Source organism: Falco rusticolus, chromosome 1 (assembly GCF_015220075.1).
Source record: "Falco rusticolus isolate bFalRus1 chromosome 1, bFalRus1.pri, whole genome shotgun sequence".
Taxonomy (NCBI): domain Eukaryota; kingdom Metazoa; phylum Chordata; class Aves; order Falconiformes; family Falconidae; genus Falco; species Falco rusticolus.
In genome coordinates this window covers 109,611,386-109,629,725 of record NC_051187.1, presented here as the reverse complement: position 1 = coordinate 109,629,725, position 18,340 = coordinate 109,611,386, and the positions used below count along the sequence as shown (strand labels likewise).

General features: G+C 47.4%; 1 protein-coding gene across 5 annotated transcripts in view; it reads right to left on the bottom strand.

Moving 5' to 3' along the window:
• Positions 1–9,044: 9,044 nt before the first annotated feature.
• Positions 9,045–18,340, bottom strand: part of AFF1 (AF4/FMR2 family member 1) — a 111,976-nt gene continuing 102,680 nt past the window's right edge. For 4 of the 5 annotated variants that reach the window (XM_037395687.1, XM_037395725.1, XM_037395706.1 and 1 more), the window contains 6 exons: positions 17,806–17,877; positions 17,080–17,173; positions 16,934–16,977; positions 15,334–15,560; positions 12,440–12,574; positions 9,045–12,143 (listed from right to left, as the gene is read on the bottom strand). In XM_037395687.1, coding sequence (XP_037251584.1) covers positions 12,133–12,143; positions 12,440–12,574; positions 15,334–15,560; positions 16,934–16,977; positions 17,080–17,173; positions 17,806–17,877 — 583 coding nt within the window. In that variant the 3' untranslated portion in view covers positions 9,045–12,132. The remainder of the gene's footprint in view (positions 12,144–12,439; positions 12,575–15,333; positions 15,561–16,933; positions 16,978–17,079; positions 17,174–17,805; positions 17,878–18,340) is intronic. The other variant, XM_037395697.1, reaches the window with a different exon arrangement.

The following is an 18,340-nucleotide window of genomic DNA, read 5'->3' as shown; positions in this document are numbered from 1 at the left end:
GCACCTTGTTTATAGTATGACTGGAACATGCTATTTTGGGGAAATATTACAACACGGAGTATATTTTGGTTTCTGCAGAGTATAATTCTCACCAAGAAGCATTTGTCAACAGGGAAAATCTGGTGCTACAGCCCCGAGCCGTACCACCCTGCTACCGCTCCTGTGCAAGGATGTGGTCACCTCCTGTGGCTCGTGATGTGACTGGAGGAGGAGGAGGAGGGGTGGAAAGAAGAGGTGCAGGTTCCCTCTCTGCAACCAAACAGGTTCTTCTATGGATGTCCTGGCTAACAAAACTTAAGGGGGGGGGGGGGGAAAAGGCAAGTTTTCCACAAAGGAACATTGACCATGAAACCAAGTAGCCTGGCAGTGCTGCCCGACAGCTGAGAAATTTCTCCTCTGGGTGCCAGCACCCACATGCACCTGGGCCACGCGGCAGCAGTCGCCTTGCAGGCAGAGGGAGAGGCATGTGCTCAGCAGAGAGGCTGGCTTACAGCACATCACTAGCACTGTACCCTGTGGGAGGCTCTGCTGTCAGCCCGGCAGCTGGAGGTCAAATGGTACTAGGTCAGAACGCAATCATGAGACAGACACTTCTGGTGTATTTTGATTCACACACACACACACACTCACCCCCAAACATCCGTGCTCAGGCTTCTGGAGGCATATTGTTAAGGACTGGCAGGAAAACTGCAAAAAAGGTTTACAAGGAACAACCCTGTTGCCAGTATAGCGGTGTCTACATTATTAATCTTGGGTGACACCAGAACTACAAATATTTTGTGCAGAACTGTTGTAGAAACACTATTGCTGCAAATGTGATAACGATGTCAAAATATATATATATAAAATGTATAGGATTACTGTGGCAGCAAACTGTAATGATTTACCTGCATATAAAGCTGTTGTGGTTTAACACACACCAGCAAACTCATTTTTCTTCCAGTCCTGGCAACAGGATCACGATAACAAAGTAATAAACCTACCCAGGCTGAGGAGCAGAGCAGCCCACGCTGGTTCCCCGCGGTGAGGCAGCCCTCCGCCGGCAGCAGGCTCTAACTCCCACCGTGTCTTCTGATTTAAAACGAAACTTGGGATTTGCGACAGCAAAGTCTTCAAACATTCGGGGTCATGAAGTCATTGCATCTAAACACGATGCGCATTTGATCCCGAACGTGGAACTGCTCTTGCTTCTGTTTATGATGTTTTTCCAGCATCTGAAAGCCTTGACCTCACCCACAAAAATCATGAACCCCAAGATGTCTATTAGTACATCCTTTAAACACAAAGAAAAAATTTTGGAAGAATCAAGCGTGGCCACAGTTAACACTGAAGTTTCCGGCCTGCTGATTGTAACCACGTCATGGGCTTCGGGAGGCGCGAGACCAGACTCTGCACCGCTGCTGACCAGCCCACTTTGGCCACGTGTCTCCAGCAGGCACGCAGCCAGCGTCACCCTGCTGCCCCAGCGCCTGGGATGTGCTGCCTCCCCATCCTGGCTCTCCTGCTGCTCCTCACCTCAGGGCTTGGACTGTGGCCTCTCAAGTCCTCCCAAACCGCTGCTGCCAAGGGCAGCGCATCAGCTACCGCACTACTCGCAGCCACGTTTGTATTTGGAAAATTTTAGTCTGAGCACTTTTACGTACAGGAGATCAATAAAAAGACAAAGATCTCCCTTTAAGTTAGATTTCTGATCACTACATTCACATAGTAATTTCTGGTTGTATTTTTTTCAGGAAATGCTGTAACAGCACAATCACACAAGGATCTTGCATGTATTAGTGTTTGTTTCTGTTTTGTAAAATATGTCCTTTCAACATAATGTTAAATTCCTACCTTATTTATGTTCAAAGGGGATTGCGAAAATTTGATTATGCTTTCACAGCTTCGAATACTTTTGAATATTGCTCTTCCCCAAAGGCATCCCATTCCTAACAGAGCCATGCTTCCAGCAAAGCTGTTTGGATTAGACACCCTGCGGAAGTATTCAGATGCAGGCAGAAAACATTAGAGGACGATGCACATGCTACTTGCATGTTTAAAAACGTAAACAAAGTGTATGTGTGCCCTCTTAGTCCCGTCAGGAAGACTACAGACTTTCCGAAGACAGCTGAGAGAAAATGATTTCACTGAAATCTCTGCCTGTAGAGGGGGGTGCAGCCCTGCACGTAACGAAGCCCTCGCCGAGGACTCTGCAGACGCTGCGTATTTATGGCACAGAACCAACAGGCAATCAACCAGCAGCCTCGGGCTGCTGCATGGACGCAGGAGTTAACAATGATCCCAGCCAGGCGCTGGAGGGATCTGGTGCCTGGTCTCCAGGATCTTCTTTCAGATGCAGTGGGATCTGGGGGCAGTTATTGCCCTGTCAGCGTTGTTAGCCCTTGTAGCGTGCACACACGTAGGGCAGACTGAACACGTCAGAAGCAAGTTCTTCACCAAAACCGAGGAACTTGTCTTGCTTATGATCTGGTAAGACACTTTTTTTTTTTTTTTTAAGAGCAGTGGGAATGTAATTAAATAAAAGCACAATTGCCACCAGCATGACTGGCAGCCGACTCTGCAAGCAATGCTTGGGCTGACCAGCCTTGTTATGCTCAATCCAGCTGTGTTCATGTGCCAACAATACAGATGCAGGCAGTCCAGCAGCTACACGGCTATCGAAGCCCCAGGAAATTTTATGAGATCGCTTTGCTGCTCTGAACTTTCATGAGCACTTACTGAAATTCAGGCTGCCTTCCTGCATCCCAGCTGCAGGGCCTCAGTTCTGTGTCTTCCCTCCACTTACAACAACATTTTGACTCTGAAGTGATTCCACCTCTTCTAGGAGCTGGAAACAAGACACGTGAGAAAAATCATGTCAGCAAGCAAAAAACGGCAAACCCTGAGGAACAGGAGGCAGGCTTCGCTGACTCGGGAACTCCTGACTAAGTAAGTTTGTTAAAACTGAGTGCTCAAAACGCAACACTTGTCCAGTGCAATGTAATGAACCACTGTAAGAAACAGAAGCAGTTGCTTTACCTGGTTTGCTGCCCGTCCACTGTCTGCTGAGATGGCTGCAGGATGCTCAGTATCATCTCGTGATGGGACCGTGGCTCCGACACCAAATGACACTGAGATTCATTTTACAAACCGGTTGTCATCAGGTGATAAAAATCCAGCCGATTAACCTGTCCAAGCTTAATTAGAACAAGTGCCTGGGAAGTCCCTAACTCCAGACTACTCCTACAGTGAAACGGGGTTTTCTATCTTCATTTAGGCTGAAACAGCTTTCAAAACCACTTTCAGCATCGCTGCAGCGCAGTTTTGCAAACCCAAGTGCTTTGTTCCAGCTGCTCCACTTAAATTTTTTGCTGGCTACTTTTACCACAGCTGCATTTGTTTTCTAAACCTTTGCATGTTCTCCCAACTGGAACTGGCAGCAAATGGAGCACTCTTCGCCAGGAGATGAAACTGGTATTTCTTTGTAATTCTTTCCTGGCTCTGTCAGCGAGGTTGGTGTTGCTGCTACTTTGCAGCATTTTAACACAGCTCCTTGGATTCCAGATGCTTTTGTTTTAAAGCTGTTCCAGCACAAAAAGGGGAAAATAAATTAAAAAAACCAACTCAACAGGCAGCTATGTAATTTCTGCCATCTGACCTGTCTGGTCTGCAGGGGTTGTATTCCATCGCTTCCAGCGAAAAGCCTACGCAAATACATACCTGCCGTAGGTTTTCCACCAAAATGTGACTCGATCTTTCAGTAAGCGCACACACCCCACGTCAGGGGGTGCGGCAGCCAGCGTCCCCACAGACATATTAAGACACGTGCACGGGGCGGTGATGCAGAGAACGCGTGCGTGGCTGTGGCTGCCTGCCTGCCTGCCAAAGCACCCCTGCTACCTGGCAGCGTCCCACAGGAGAATTTCTCTGATGCTTATTAAATTAATGGTCCTGAAAATTAATACTCTAAGCAGGCAACTATGCGGCTCTAGCCGTCCCTGGGAGTGGCAGCAAGGCTTGGCTCTGGTTGCATAGCCAGCAAGAAACATTTTTGTGTCTTGATTTGCTTGATGAGTAAGGCTTAACCTGGGCCAAGAATCATAAGCAAATTATCGTCCAGGACACATATTTTCCAAGAAAGGAAAAAAAAAAAAAAAAAAAAGGACAGTGCAAGTCAGCATACCTAACTCGGCATGGGCTGCGGGGAGAAGGTAACTGCAAATCCATGCCCTGTTCTGACACAGCCCGAGCCAGATCTCCAGCTGAGCAGCTGCCAGATGGAACAACAGCACGTTACAGCTGCCAGCACGATTGCCTCTGGATGTCGCATCACCATCGCACACGGCGACTCTCTCCTGCTTCTCACTTTAGTGCAAGTGGCTGCCAGCTCCCCCGCCAGAATCTTGGTCAGTGCAGGTCAGAAAGGGCAGGAATGGCAGAGCCGAGCCGAACAGCCCTTCTTTCTGCCCGTTCCCAGCGGACATCCTAGCCGCTCTGGTGCTGCCGTTTGGTTCCCAAGGTCTCCCTGTTACCTCCAGACCACCGTGCCTCTTCCCTCTCTCTTCCCTCCTCCTTTCCCAGCCCTGCACACCTGGCTCTGCTTCTCCCCAGCCAGTTTCCCTGCACTTTATCACTGCCCACGCAGCGCGGGCAGGTCAGCTAACCATAACCCACCCTACCCCATGACTACTGACCGTCTACAACCCCGCGCTCCAGCCCCTCTGCGCCACGCACTCTGCCCTCCTGCTTGCAAGGCTTGCAGGCACACACCCTTCGGGCTTTCAGGCGAAGCCCCTTTCACCTGGGCACTAACACTGCTCTAAGGCATGCCAAAATTCCCTCCGCTGGAGCCTGCCAGAGGGGAAAAAAAAAAAAAAAAAAAAGGAAAGCTGGTGAGAGCATATGCTTGCCCTGCTCTGTGGCCACAGCAACACGTAACACAGCCCTGCTGGAGTTGTTAGCCAGGGCGCTGCTACCTCCAGCCCCTCGGGCTCAGGCTGCCATTCACCCCCCTGCACGCACGCGGTGCCAGTTCACACCAACTGGTGACCGATTTTTAGTAGAAGGTTAGTTACTTCATAAAGGTTTCCTCATTGAAAGAAGGTTGAAGCTGTCTGACAAAACAAACCCATAAAACAGAAGACTAGTTCTGATTTTTTTCATGCTACCAACCAAAAGGCAGCACTGGACTACTATGCATGCAGTCATGAGGAGAGAAGAAAAAATGGAAGATACATACGTACCAGGTATCCAGAGCCCCCGAGGACACTTGGCCCACTAAAACATGCCCCGGTCTCAGGCAAAACAAATGGGATTCGAAAACATGCTTGAATATTTGCAGAAGTAGTACTTACAAATGAATGCCAGCATCACAGTCTCATCAGGATGGATGCCCGGAATTTCAGACTTCAAGGTTAAAAACCTCAAAGCACACATTTTGGTATCTTCCCTCGAAAGGTGGCAATGAGGTGAAGGCAGGGGCAAGTTTGTGCTGAATATTTCAAGATGTTCAACAACACACCAAGAAGGTGTGCAGCACAATCACATTGCACAGCCACATCACCGCCCAGCGCCGAGCGCAGCTGCACCCAGGGGCTGTGCTTGTGCAGCCAAGGGCGAGCAGAGCACAGGGGAGGCTGACACATCTCTGCTTCCGATCAGCAAAGCAAGAAATTCCCCCTCCCGACAGCTTGTTTTTAATTTCTTCTTTACAATTTTGACCAATATCTCTTTCATCTGAAGAATGTAAAGACAAGCAAGTAAAAAATTAATATTTTAATTTTTTTTATATATATATACACACACACACGGAGCAATTCATCCTCAGTACAGAAGACAAACAAGCAAAAGATTTGTGGCACAATTTCTTTGGAGAGTTGCGGCATTTTTTTTACACTGTATCACTGACCTGATTTTTGTCTTTTCCAAGGACTATAAAAGGCAGCTACTTCTGATTCACAGAGGCCTCAGGGGGCAGATTCTGTGCTGAAGTCAAACACATCAGTCTCCTTCCCTCACTTATTTGCACATCTTTTCCCACTGGAGACTCCATTTTGCCAGAGGTTTGGCATCCTCATTTCTCCCCCAGGCTCTGAGACATCGCGCCTCTCCGGCACCCAACTTCATGTGTCCCAGCACGTGAAGAGCTGCCATGAGAGGGAGGACTGGCACATCACTCCCCACAGGGCAAGCACCATTTCACAGATTTAAGAGCAACGTTCCATGCTCAGGAAACCTCACTGTTACTTTTTAAGGATATTTTCACTAAGAATTGCAGATTTTATTTACGCTCTAAGATGATCGAGTAAAGCGGGTTGAAAAAAAGACAAACCCCCAACCCCGTATAGTAACAGTTGAAATAGAAATGCCACGGAAGTGACCCAGAAGCACAAGGACAGGGTGGCTGGCAGCTGAACAGATGGGGAGCGGTTTGACCAGCACGCCACAATTCACATGCTGCCCGGGCACCGGATGACACAAGCCCTGCTGGCACCCGTAGCAGTACCGTCAAAGCATTCACGTCGCAAAGAAACGCCACCCGTGAAACCTTCAGCTCCTGCCTGCTCTCCAGACTGCATCTTGCTCAACCCCATTTCCCAGCACCCTCTGGAAGAACAAGACGAAGCAAAAGCCTGACCCCAAATCCTAACTAGCCCTTCTCTGAACAGCGAGGAAAGCTCACGAGCGAGTTCAGAGCCTGCTGCACCTCATGTGTAACACGCAAGAAGTTGCATGGGTTGGAGCGGCTTTTAGAAACACCTTCCAGCTGCCACAGACCACGTGTGGCTGACGCGTGCCTTCAAGTATTTGAAAGAGAACAGAAATAAATCTGTCGGTTGGGATGCGGTTTTGCTGGCTCAACAGAAGCGAACAACATTACCTTATTGCTACGATATGAAATGCTGGACCCAAAAAACCCCCTTAATCTCTGCACTACTGAGTACCAGCGGAGAAAAACCCAGCGGGAATTCCAGAAACCCTGTCCCTTGACAAAACACATTGCACAACAGCAGTGAGCATATGCTGCCTTTGTAACACACACAAAAGTCCTCATTTCAGGAAACGCAAAGTTTATGGAAACACACTCTGAAATGCCGATGATGGCCCAGAACACTGTTGGTTTCGGACAGTGACAGGGGTTACTAGAAGTGCAATTAATATAAAGAAAGCACAGGCTGCCAACAGGTTATTTTAGTGTTTGGAGAGCAGCACAGGGCCAAGAAACTGCAATCAACCTCAATGCAGCTGTTTTGCCAAAAATAACATTTGTCTTTGAAAAGGGTAAGCCAAGCCAAAGAGAGAAGAAAGCAAGCTAATCTATAATGTATAACAAATCTCAAAATAAATTAAATGTGGTTGCAAAATCGGGTTTGGTCAATAAATAAACAAACAACAACAATAAAACATTATTGGAAAACCACTCCAAAATATTTTTGGCCATTGGTAGCCCAGGGAGGGGAGGGGGCACTGTCGCAGGCATGAAGCCAAGCCGGGCAGTCGACAGTTGCTGCAGCCCCACGGCCTCCTGCTCCCCCTTCTCCCTCCTTGGCTTTTGGGTGACCTCCCTGCTGGCATGTTCTATCTCCTTCCTCTTCATCCCTCCTTCCGCCACCCACCCCTATCCCACCTCCAAAACTAACCCTCCTTGCTTCTGCCCCAAGCAAGGAGCGTGGGAAACACACCTTTTGGGGTGCGAAGGGGAAGGAAACGGTGGGACAGAGGGCATGAGTGACCCTGGAAAAGCAGCTCCATCCCAGCCATACAGCAGGACAGCTTGTGTCCAAATGGCCCTCGCACCCCATCAAAACCAGAACAAGACTCACAGACACTCAATCCACATATGTATGGCCACAACATCAAGCTATATTCCTGTGCTCTTTTCTTACTCTCCATGCATCTTGCAGCCAGCCTGGGGCGACCTGGCTTCATGCCACTTGAAGCGCTTCACTGACGGCAGGGAACCGAGGCCCAGGCCCACCTCACCTGAGCAAACGCACCACCAAGCCCCTCCTGACTAGTCTGTAGCCAAAAATCCCACCAGACGCTCACCTGCAGACGTTACATATTTTTTTTCCTTCTTTTTTTTCCCCCTAACTATGTATTTTTTCTTTTTATTCTTACTTCAACACCAATCTTGCCACTGGGATTTTAAGCACGCAGTGCAAAAGTGCATTGACCCAAAAAAAGCGTACGTTTCTATTTAGAACATCTGCAATAGCAACGTATCCAGTGGGTATTAAAACAGATTTCAGTATCCAATTCACATACTACATTAGAAAACCACAGCCGTTATTAGCAAACATTTTAGGCGCGATGCCTGTTATAGAAAGGACTTAAATTATGCACGTGAAGTATATCACAACAGTGCGTAGAGACGCAAAACTCAGTTCTTCCAAGGAGCAGTTACACCGCCTGACGTAGAACAGAAAGTGGGAAGAGTCCTAAACAAGAAGTGTAAGGCCACTGCAAAGAGATCACCTTCAACAACCGACGAGAAGCAGAGCTACCCCAGCGCATGAAATCCTGCGAGATCCCCTGAGGGAAATCCTCCTCGAAGCACTTGGGAAGTAGCTATGAACTAGACCCCAGCGGCCCCTCCTCCCAGCACCAAGCCCTGCAACACCCTTGAGGAAAACATGGAGCAGTACGCTTCAACCACCGTTTTCTACGCCTTGTCTCCTTGTTTTCTTACGGAACTTGTTCAGCTGCACGAAACCAACCCGTGCAATTTTCCTGTCAGCAAGTGCTCTGAGCCAGGCTCTGCTGGCCTTCAGCAGCTGACCCCAGAAGAGCCTTCCCTGAATCCATTTCCAGAGGACGGGAGGCAGATGTCTGGAGTCATGACCCTCCTGCCACTCTGAGCATCTAGATTTGCACCCATTCTTGTTCCTGAAGGAAAGGGCAAGGGGCAATAAACAGGGGAGCAATGGAAACAGAGGCTTCTTGTACAGAAATTCATACTTAAACCTCATTCAGAAGGGAAACACTAACACCATTCAGAGAGAAAAGGCAAATTACAATTTCTCTACAAGAAGCTGAGAACACAAGGACTCTTGCAACAACTCTTAACAAATAGGCTACTTCATTTATTGTTTATTTCCCCACACGAATGAATCAACCATCTCGGAAACTCCATCACACAGAGGGCACAAAAAGTTATTTACAAGAGGGACATATCCCCAAAATAAGTTTAAGATGTACAGATTTATAATGGGAACCAAGAGGGAGGGGAAGAGGACAAAACCAAAACCAAGGATGGCAGAGTCAGACTTTGACTTTCAGTTACAGAAGAGATCTCTATCTCCACGTAAAGTAGGGTTTTCAACTATTAAATAACTGGCATCTTAAAAATAGAACATTTGACGATTTCAACACATGTATTATTTCTTCTGAATAAATATTGCATGGAAATGATGCTGCTTTGCCACCACAGTTGCCTCCGTTCCTTCTGGGACCCAACCATTCACCTCTGTTTTTCCTTGGATTCATGGTTTTCCTATTGACAAATGCTATTTCCTCCACTGTTATGTTGTGGCGTGGGTTTTTTATTTATTTTTTGTTTTGTGTTTTTTAAAGGCCTGAACAGGCCCAAGTGAAAACGGTGAGCATCTTTCCTAACCCTTTGTAGGCCTCTGACCTGGCTCAGGGTTGAAAATACAATGGCTTTTTAAAAACTACCTATTAAACAGTCTTCTCCGTGACCTGAAATAAAACATAGCTTCCTGCTACGTAGCTTGGTACCGATGCTTCCCCAGATCGCTGCTTGTGAAATGCGAGCCCCCAGACAGCCCTCCACATGACCACGACATCGTCTCCCCTGCAGCCCAGGGGCATTTGCCCTGGGAGCAAGAGCAGCCCTCGCGTGGCCACCTCCGAGCAGTGGCAGAGCACACGCTGCCTTTCCCCAGCTGCCAGCAGTCCACCTGCCTTCACTGGGCATCTTCTTACCAACTCTGCTCACCCAATGCCCTCGCCTGAGCTTTCCTAGGAGCCGGGCAATAGATCAGCGCTATCGGGCAGCAAAGTGCCCGAAGGGCAGGTGAGGACAGGACCTCGTATGAGCACCCGCAGCCTGCACCGAGCTGGATGCAGGATGGGGGCAGCCACATGCCCTGCCTCGTGGGTTGTGGCACGTGGTCCCCCTGGCGCGGGCAAGCCGCGAGCAAGCAGCTCTCCGACGGGAATCTGGCCTGGCAGCAGGGAGGGAGATGGGTGTATGCAAAATGGGGGGACCCATGTCCCTGCTCCACCTTCTACCCCTAACACCCTGCGACAGTTCTTGCAGACTCCTACAGTGGTTTTCAGGTTCAATGAAGCTTTTCTTCCTTCCCTCCTCCTCAGCTGGTGATCCTAAAAATAGCTTTGTCTGAAGACCAAGTCAGAAAAAGGCATCGACCCACTGGTCTGGAATCGAGCTCCAAAGTGCACATCAAGCCTTCAGGCCAGCTGGCCGTCCCTGCGCTTCCTGAGAACAAACCAGCGCCGAGCCTCTCTCTGTCCCTGGCTCACCCAGAGCGGTTGGTCTTCCAGGGAGGAGGAGCACAAGCGAAGTTTGATAGGTAAAACGGGGAGGGGGTGGGGGCGGGGACGTGGACCTTCCTTCCACTGGTTAGGACAGGTTATCCCTGAAATACACTAAGGCTTTTAATAAAGTGAACATAAAAATACAGTCTCTTGAAGGTGTGGGAAGACCCAGCCAGGATCCCAGTGGTCCTGCACTACCGGGGGAGGCAAGAGGAGAGCTCCCTTGTGCTCGGGACTAGGCAGAGCCACAGCACGCTCCCACCAGCTTCTCCCAGAGACAAGATGACTCCTGGCTTCCCTACGGCAGGGGCCATTTCTACAGAAACTACTTTTGGAAACGCAGACCTTTTGCTGATATTTACTACCATCCATTTTCATGAGCCTCAAAACCGCGAGCAGGTATTTTACAAAGGAGGCACCCGCCGCACATGTGCAGGCCTGTTCCTCCATCCTGAAATTACGTGGAAAAGGGAGCTAAATTCTTCCCTGTAAGCACAATTATTTTGGGATACCACCCTTCTCTTCACCACTCCCATGGGTCTGTCAGAGACAGGGCAAGGGATGCAAGAGGGGACCAGAGGGCTAAGGCACACTACTAGATAGGAGGATGGCAGGACACTGCTGTCACACAACAGGAAATCTTTGGGTAGAGAAGGGTAGCATCTTACTGAATACATGAATGCCGTGGATGCTGCCTTCACCGTTACTGTTACCTGCAAAATCACAATTTCAAAAATGCAGCTCCTGACAAGGATAAAATGCTTGCAAATAGCTAATTATTCCCTTCTGTGTTCCCTTGACAGGTTTCCAAGTTGCTGGGCCCATCCTGTAGTTTGGTTGAGAAAGAGCCCATGAGACACCTCCCACATGAAGGATGCTTTGTTTTGGTACCGAATCCTGCTCTTAGATATTCAGTGAGAACAGCAACGGTTGCAGGCAAATATCCAAATGCAAAATTTGTCTTATATTCCGCGTTCAACCACTCAGTCCCTCCTTAAACAGAAGTGATTCCTCCCCATGTCAGCTCTCAGAACAACGTCCAAGCAATCACAGTGACCCAGTACAGCTGTCCACCTCCACCCACCAAAATGACAAAAAGCAACCACACACTCAGCCCTCAGGGGAGTGACGTCCCTCCACCACAGAAGAGAGGCAGAGCTGTTTCCAGCCACACCTGGTCACTTTGCCACCCCAACTGTGTTTGGCTTACACTTACAAGGCTTAAACCAAACAAAACCTCAAGGAACACAGTTCAAGTGCTAAGGACATGTGTGTGCATGAGCGCATGGCAAGGAAGAGGACCAAAGCAGCGATGGCTTAGAAAGTGAACTTGCAGCACTGAATGCAGTGGCTTCTCTCTATTCTCAGGACAGCAGCTGGTGGACAAATGCAAGAGGGTGAGGCTGGAAAGCAGGCAAGGCAGACAACTTTTTTGTTTTTATTGTAACAGAACATTGTTCGATCCTATGGGGTTGCTACTTGCCATCTCAGGAACAAAGACACCAAAGATTGCATCTGTGCTTGCAAAAAAACACATCTTCCAGGAACACAACTGTTGCAGACTGTGGGATGTTGCATAATAACTTCTGGAGGCAGATTTCCTTCTTGTCGGCACTTCTTCACGTGTGATTAGTGTCCTGCTGGTTATTCATAATAGAAATGTTTATAGACCATCAATACATTAGGCCATTCAGACAATTCATTGCACTTCGTTGTTTTAAAGGAAGGTGCCATCAATGCTGAGGCTTTCCTCCATCTCTTCTTTTTCAAGGCAGCAAAACGCTACCCTGAAAACACAGTTTAAAGTCTTTCCAGTGTAACCAGATCCCTTCCACCTTTTATTTTCCCTTGCAGGTGCTTTGTATCCAACAAATTCAACAAATGCAACTGTTTATGAGGTTTCAAAAGTGCAAAGAAGTTAAAGGTACTTAATCACCTGAAGCACCAGTTGAAGGCGCAGTTGTTTCCAGTCTCAGCCAGTGTAAACCCTGTCTAACGTAGTGTATCAGTTCGGTCATGTGGCTGCTCAGTGTCAGAGTGCAGGTCACTGAGCTGAGTTCAGCAAAAAACTCTGGAAAAAAGGGGAGGGAAAGAGAAAACATTTGTTGGTTTCAAGCAACAGGCATGTCTGACAGCGAGGAGCGACAACAGCAGTGCACTGTCAGTCGGCAAGTCCCGTCAAACACATTGCTAACGCGGAGAGCTCAGCAATATTGGAAGCCTAGGAAGTGTTAACAAGCACACTAGGCAGCGCACGAAAAGAAAAAGTACTCACACATGCGTACACACACTGAACCACCTCCTCAAGCGCTTGCTTTAAAATGACATCGAGACTCCATGCTACGTGGGGAAAGTTTGGGTGTTCACACCCCAGACCCTGCCGTGTGCTTCCCCCAGATTTTAAACAGGCCAAATCTGAGTATCTTTCTGAGCAATGCCTGGAAACACACACAGCTGTCGTCAGGCTGGCCCCTTTCCTTCATCCGTCCTCAAACTCTGAAGACATCATTTCTCAACTTGAATAGATTTAAAAATGTGTACAGCTTGCCAGGCTATACAGCTTTGATTTGGGTTGCTTATGGCTGGGCACATCAGGTGAATTTAACAGAGTCCTCCTAGCCTGCCACCAACTTAGGCACCGCATTCCTCCTCCCACACAGGCAGGAGACGGCTCTTGCAGCATATCTGAACCCACTGGGAGGTGCTGGCAGGCACCCTGCTCTGTGCTGGCAATCTTCCGTGCAGGTGACAGCAAGCGATGGGAAATTATCGCACCTATTCCTTTCCAGTAACCTTTCCTAGACATTCTTGCATGACTTGCCTTCCAGTGACATGGGCTTGTCCCACCCAGTCCCTCCAACCTCAACTGTGTTGACAAGTACCTTTGCAGAAACTGGTTGTTCTCAGCATTATTATTTATTTTTTTTTAAATTATTACACACACAAATTGAACCTGGAGGCTGAAAACTTCTGCTTGGCTGTGCAAGGAACTCTTCAGAAGCAAGAGTGCACAACACTTTCATGCTAATACTTCCCAATTCAGAAGCACAGAACACACTTCCCTTGATTCTCCTGCTTTTGTTTACAAAACAGGTATCCATTCCCTCCATGGGAAACAGAAGAGCTGTAAGTAGAGACAGAGAGTCCAAAGCCCCTGCCTGAGCAAATAGAAGATAATCTGATCTGTGACCACAGCACTGTGTGAAAGGAGAGTAACTTCATATGTACCTCATGAGTGACTTCACATGCAACCTCAGCTTGTCCTCGCTGTGGAAGATAAGAGGCTAGAAGACAACCTGTTACAGCCTCATGATCCATGGGGCTGCTCTGAATTAGGGCAAGGAGCTGGGTCCTGCCCTGGAAGCACCTGGTTATGGACCCACCAGAAAGCACTTCAGCTCTGCACAAGTGACCTGGACATCAGTTACAACTAACTGCTTTTCACTAGCTTCAGACTTCCTTGTTTAAGGGAACTCGATAGCTGAAGGCCACTGCTTTTTCTTCCTCTTCTTATGTCCTGTGAATTGCATACAAAAATCAAGGATGTGGCCTTTTTTTTTTAGTTTTAAGTACTCATCTTCCGTACCTCTTTGCATCTGTATCTTACACTGAACGTCAACAAGTTCCAGTTCTGAAACTCCTCCACTGTCCTGGAAGGTGACAACAACTGCCAAGCCTACATGAGTATTTACCGTCCTCCTGCACAGATCCACTCCCCTGGGAGTATTTACTACCCCAGTCATCGTTTCCCTACATTAAAACGGCAACACAGAGCAGGTTTTGCATTTCTGCAAGATTCTGCTCAGGCTGCCCTGCCACAGGCTTTCCTCCATGACTTACTCCTGTGGCTTACCAGCAGCATGCACCGCTCCTTCTACGTGACAGTCTTATCAGCCTTTTGGGGATATAATCCAAAACACTACACATGAATTGCTGCTGCGAGCACAGATTTGCTCAGAGGACAGCCAACAACTGGAGTTGCTCTATTCAAAGGTGACTTGCAAAGCCTTTTGAATTTCAGCAGCTGGCTCAGCATGAGTATTTTTACAGCCCTCCAACAATTCAGCCAGGCATATCGTGCTTATTTTCTTTTAAAAGTTTGCCGACAGATTGTGCCAATACATCCCTTTGCCCACAGTAACTCACAAAACTTGAGTTTTATGAAAAATGACACTGCAAATGCCACGTGGGATTGGCAGGTCGCAGACTGAACCGGACCCACTCTAGGGCTTTTGCTTATTCACCACTGCTTGTACCACAGCACAATACGACATTTTTAACAGCAAAACTGTAAAATAAAAAAAAAGTAGCAGCAATTTTAGGAAATGTTACTGGCAAATACATGACCAGTGCCCAGCAAGGACTCCAATTCAAGTGCTGCTCAGCTTCTCAGTTAGGAGAGTAGGCAGTTCCACCGTTTTCAAGACAAAACTACCTGGAAGTTTGACAAAAACTGAAACACAAGGCTACAGGCCAAAAAGCTGCTTTTAACAAAGGTGAACCAACTCAGAAAAACTAAGCACCCCAAAGGGGAAAAACCCCATGCTTCTTGTGTTACTATGAAGCAAGCTGGCTGGTTTCCTGTACTTGATACCCTCATCCCTAAGCTCTTAGACGTTTGAGGATGCCAAGACAACCTTTTAATTGGAACACTCATCAATATATCACCATCAAGGACCTCTGCCAGTAATCTGTCAATATGAAAAATGTCTATTTCAACATATTTAATGCTATGATCTTTAGGTATGGCATTTGCTACACTAAGCGTTAGGATTTGCATACATACAACCACAACACATGAAACAGAAAAGACAGAGGACAAAAACTTACCCTTATTCTTCCTGGCCAGTTCATCAGCCTGTTCCCAAATATTATAGGCATAGAGGACACAGGAAGTGATGTTGACGTAGGAATAAGTGGTGCTTGGGACGTAAGAGGGGACAGTGACTGAAGAGCCAGTGCTGTTGCCACTGTGGTTGCTAACTTTCGATGCAGGCTGAGAACTCACAGAACTGGCAGGGGAAGGCATTGGAGGAGGAGAAGGCATGCCTGTGCTTCTGCAGGAGAAAGAAACACAGTCACGAACGTTTGTTTAACTTCAGAGTTACAAGCCTTGCCACAAGACAGTCTTATGCCAGGAGCTAGCTGGTATCATCCAGGCCTGCAGGAGCAAAGTGTTGAAAAATCAAGATGTGTTCAGCTACGTAACAAGTAACTTAACTTCAAAAACCTTGGCCTTGCACTTGAAGGAATTTGTGACTCTAGGACTCCCCTAAACAAAAGAAAATGTGGGACCAGACATCAGAAAGGGACACCCGTCCACCTTTCAAAATCTAAACCTACTTGTGAAAGCCTTCACCAGATTATCTAGATATTTTTTCCTAATGACTTCCATTTCAGGCACAGTGAAGCTCTCCACCTGTGGGGGCTGGAGCTTTCTGACGGCTAGTCAAAGCAGCCAGGTCAGCCTACACACACTTATTTATAGTCCTAGGGAAGCTAAATGCGGTCAGCTGCCCACCTCCCAGACACAAGCTGGCTTCATCATATCACTTCACCCCCACCACTTCAACCAACCTAATTTTAGTCACTGGTGTGGAGGGCTTCCACCACTGCTCTTGGGAGACCCATTTAGCTCCCAATAAACTGTAATGTGCAAGGCGGCAGAAAAATAACTGGAATTTCAGCATCACTACTGAAGACCAAATAAACCTCCCTCAACCGCAGAGTTTAAAAGGGACAGATGTGGAGCTGGGTAACTATCTGTCAAATGCAATTACCACAGGACACAAACTTTTTTTTACTCATTGTAATTAAAACACAGGCAGAGTCTGCTGGGCCCTGGGTCATCAAACACTTAAACGACAGCTTGCCTTTTACTTTTGCTGCCACATACACAGCAACACTGCAGCAGATACACAGAAAGGACAAAATACTCAGTAACTCATGAATTAGAAAATGAGTTTCTTTTTCTTAATTGGCAACTGAGCTAAAGAGAAAATACTGAAGTATCACCTCAAAGTTATGCTACTGCAGGGTGAAGGCATAATCCTACTGGACAGTGGCCAGGGAGCTGGGGGTGGTATCCCGTTAAGTCTCAAGGGACCTCTAACAGAACAAAGATGAAAACAACAGGGACTCTGAAACAGCAAATGGTGACATCTTCCTTGCTCCTCTGGTGGAGAACTGCTCTGCCTGATACACAGCAACTCTGGGCCACCTAACAAAAAGCCCCACTCTTTCCTACAAGAAAAGACAGGCAAGAGAAACCAAAACCATACTGATGCCCCCTAACAGTATGTTTTCAGGTGGCAAGAAAGTGTGTGTGGTGAAGCACTCTCAAAAGCAGCTTGCAACTCAAACACGTTGGCTACTGTTCTCACTCATGCCCTTATAGACACATTACAGCAAATGTATTTTCAAATCTTACCTTGCAGCATATGAACAAGGTGCTTGTGTTAATTTGGAAGAAGTCTGCAACAAGGAACAGAACTCTTGTTAAGTCTGAGCTATTCAGCCAACATCAGTAATCACCACAGCCACCCAGCTGGCAGCTTAGTAATACATGTGCCCTACCTTGAAGTAGTCATTCAGGATCTTGCAGTCCTTCAGTACAATCTCTTTTTTGTAACGGAACAGTGCCATGTGCAGAATGGCCTGGCAGCGCAGGCTGTGAACAGAAACACACACAAGTGTCAGTGTCTGTGCCTGCTGGCCTGCCCAGCAGTCATCAGCCTTGTGGGACAGAGGCAGGCACACCTCAGCTGGACTGCAAAGTCAAGAAAGCTCAGAATTTCTCCCTCTTCTGCTCATCTTAAAAAAAAAAAAAAAAAAAAAAAAAGTGTAAAAAAATTGCAAGGGGAAAAAAAAAACAACCCCACCAAGGAAGGGCTATGGCTGGTCTTCTATATAAACAGGTGCCCAGCCTCTTAAAGAGGTGCCACAGGCTGAGTAAGCCCCCATCCCAAAGTGCCTCCGCTATGTTCAGCTACAGCTTCAGTTACACGGCTCAAACACAGGCAGCCAAATCGCATTCTTTCACCTTAGGTGAAAGCCCTTATGCACTCTCAGGTTACCAGCAGATCAAATTTTAGAGCCTGTGCCTTCAATGTGTGGTCCCTTGTGATGTCCCAGCTCACTTTAGAGATGTTCCAGGTTCACTCTGGCTTTTATATTGTGCTTTTTTTTTCCCCTTGCAGAACTCTTTGATTCCCACTTAACTCCCTTGCCCCTGAAAGTAATGGGTTTTCCACTCTATCAAGTCTAAAAACAGAATAAGGCGGCACAGAAAAAGTTACGCACCATAACACGGCAAAGATTTTGTCATATGAAGTTGCTGTGGCTTCCACAACGAATTTCAATGTCATGGTGAATCTAAGGAAACAAAATAAACATTTTTTTGTTTAAATAAAAGAATCCTGTCAGCCGTCGGTGCACTGAAGTCCTACTGTTTATGAAAAACCAGTGCATGCTGTTATCTCAAACACTGGTCCCCAAAGTCAGGAAATCTGCCCTAAGTTCTTAGTCCTGGCACCAAGTGCTTTGTATGATCTTGAGCAGAGGACTGTGTCTCCAAATGCCTTGTTTTCCACGCAGTGGGAACAGATGTGGCTTCCTTAAGTGACTCACTCTCCTCTTACACTGACTGATTAAAGGGCAAGACCTCTACAAGTAGATGCCCCCTGGGGGCCCACCTACAGTCCTGGGGCTCAGAAAAGGCGCCACCACTACTGAAGGTGAAATATTAATTCAAGTGTTTCTGGACAGGACAGACATCTTAGGGGACACATTTCTTTTCACAAAAAGCGAACAAGCAAATCGCCTTTTTGAAAACAAA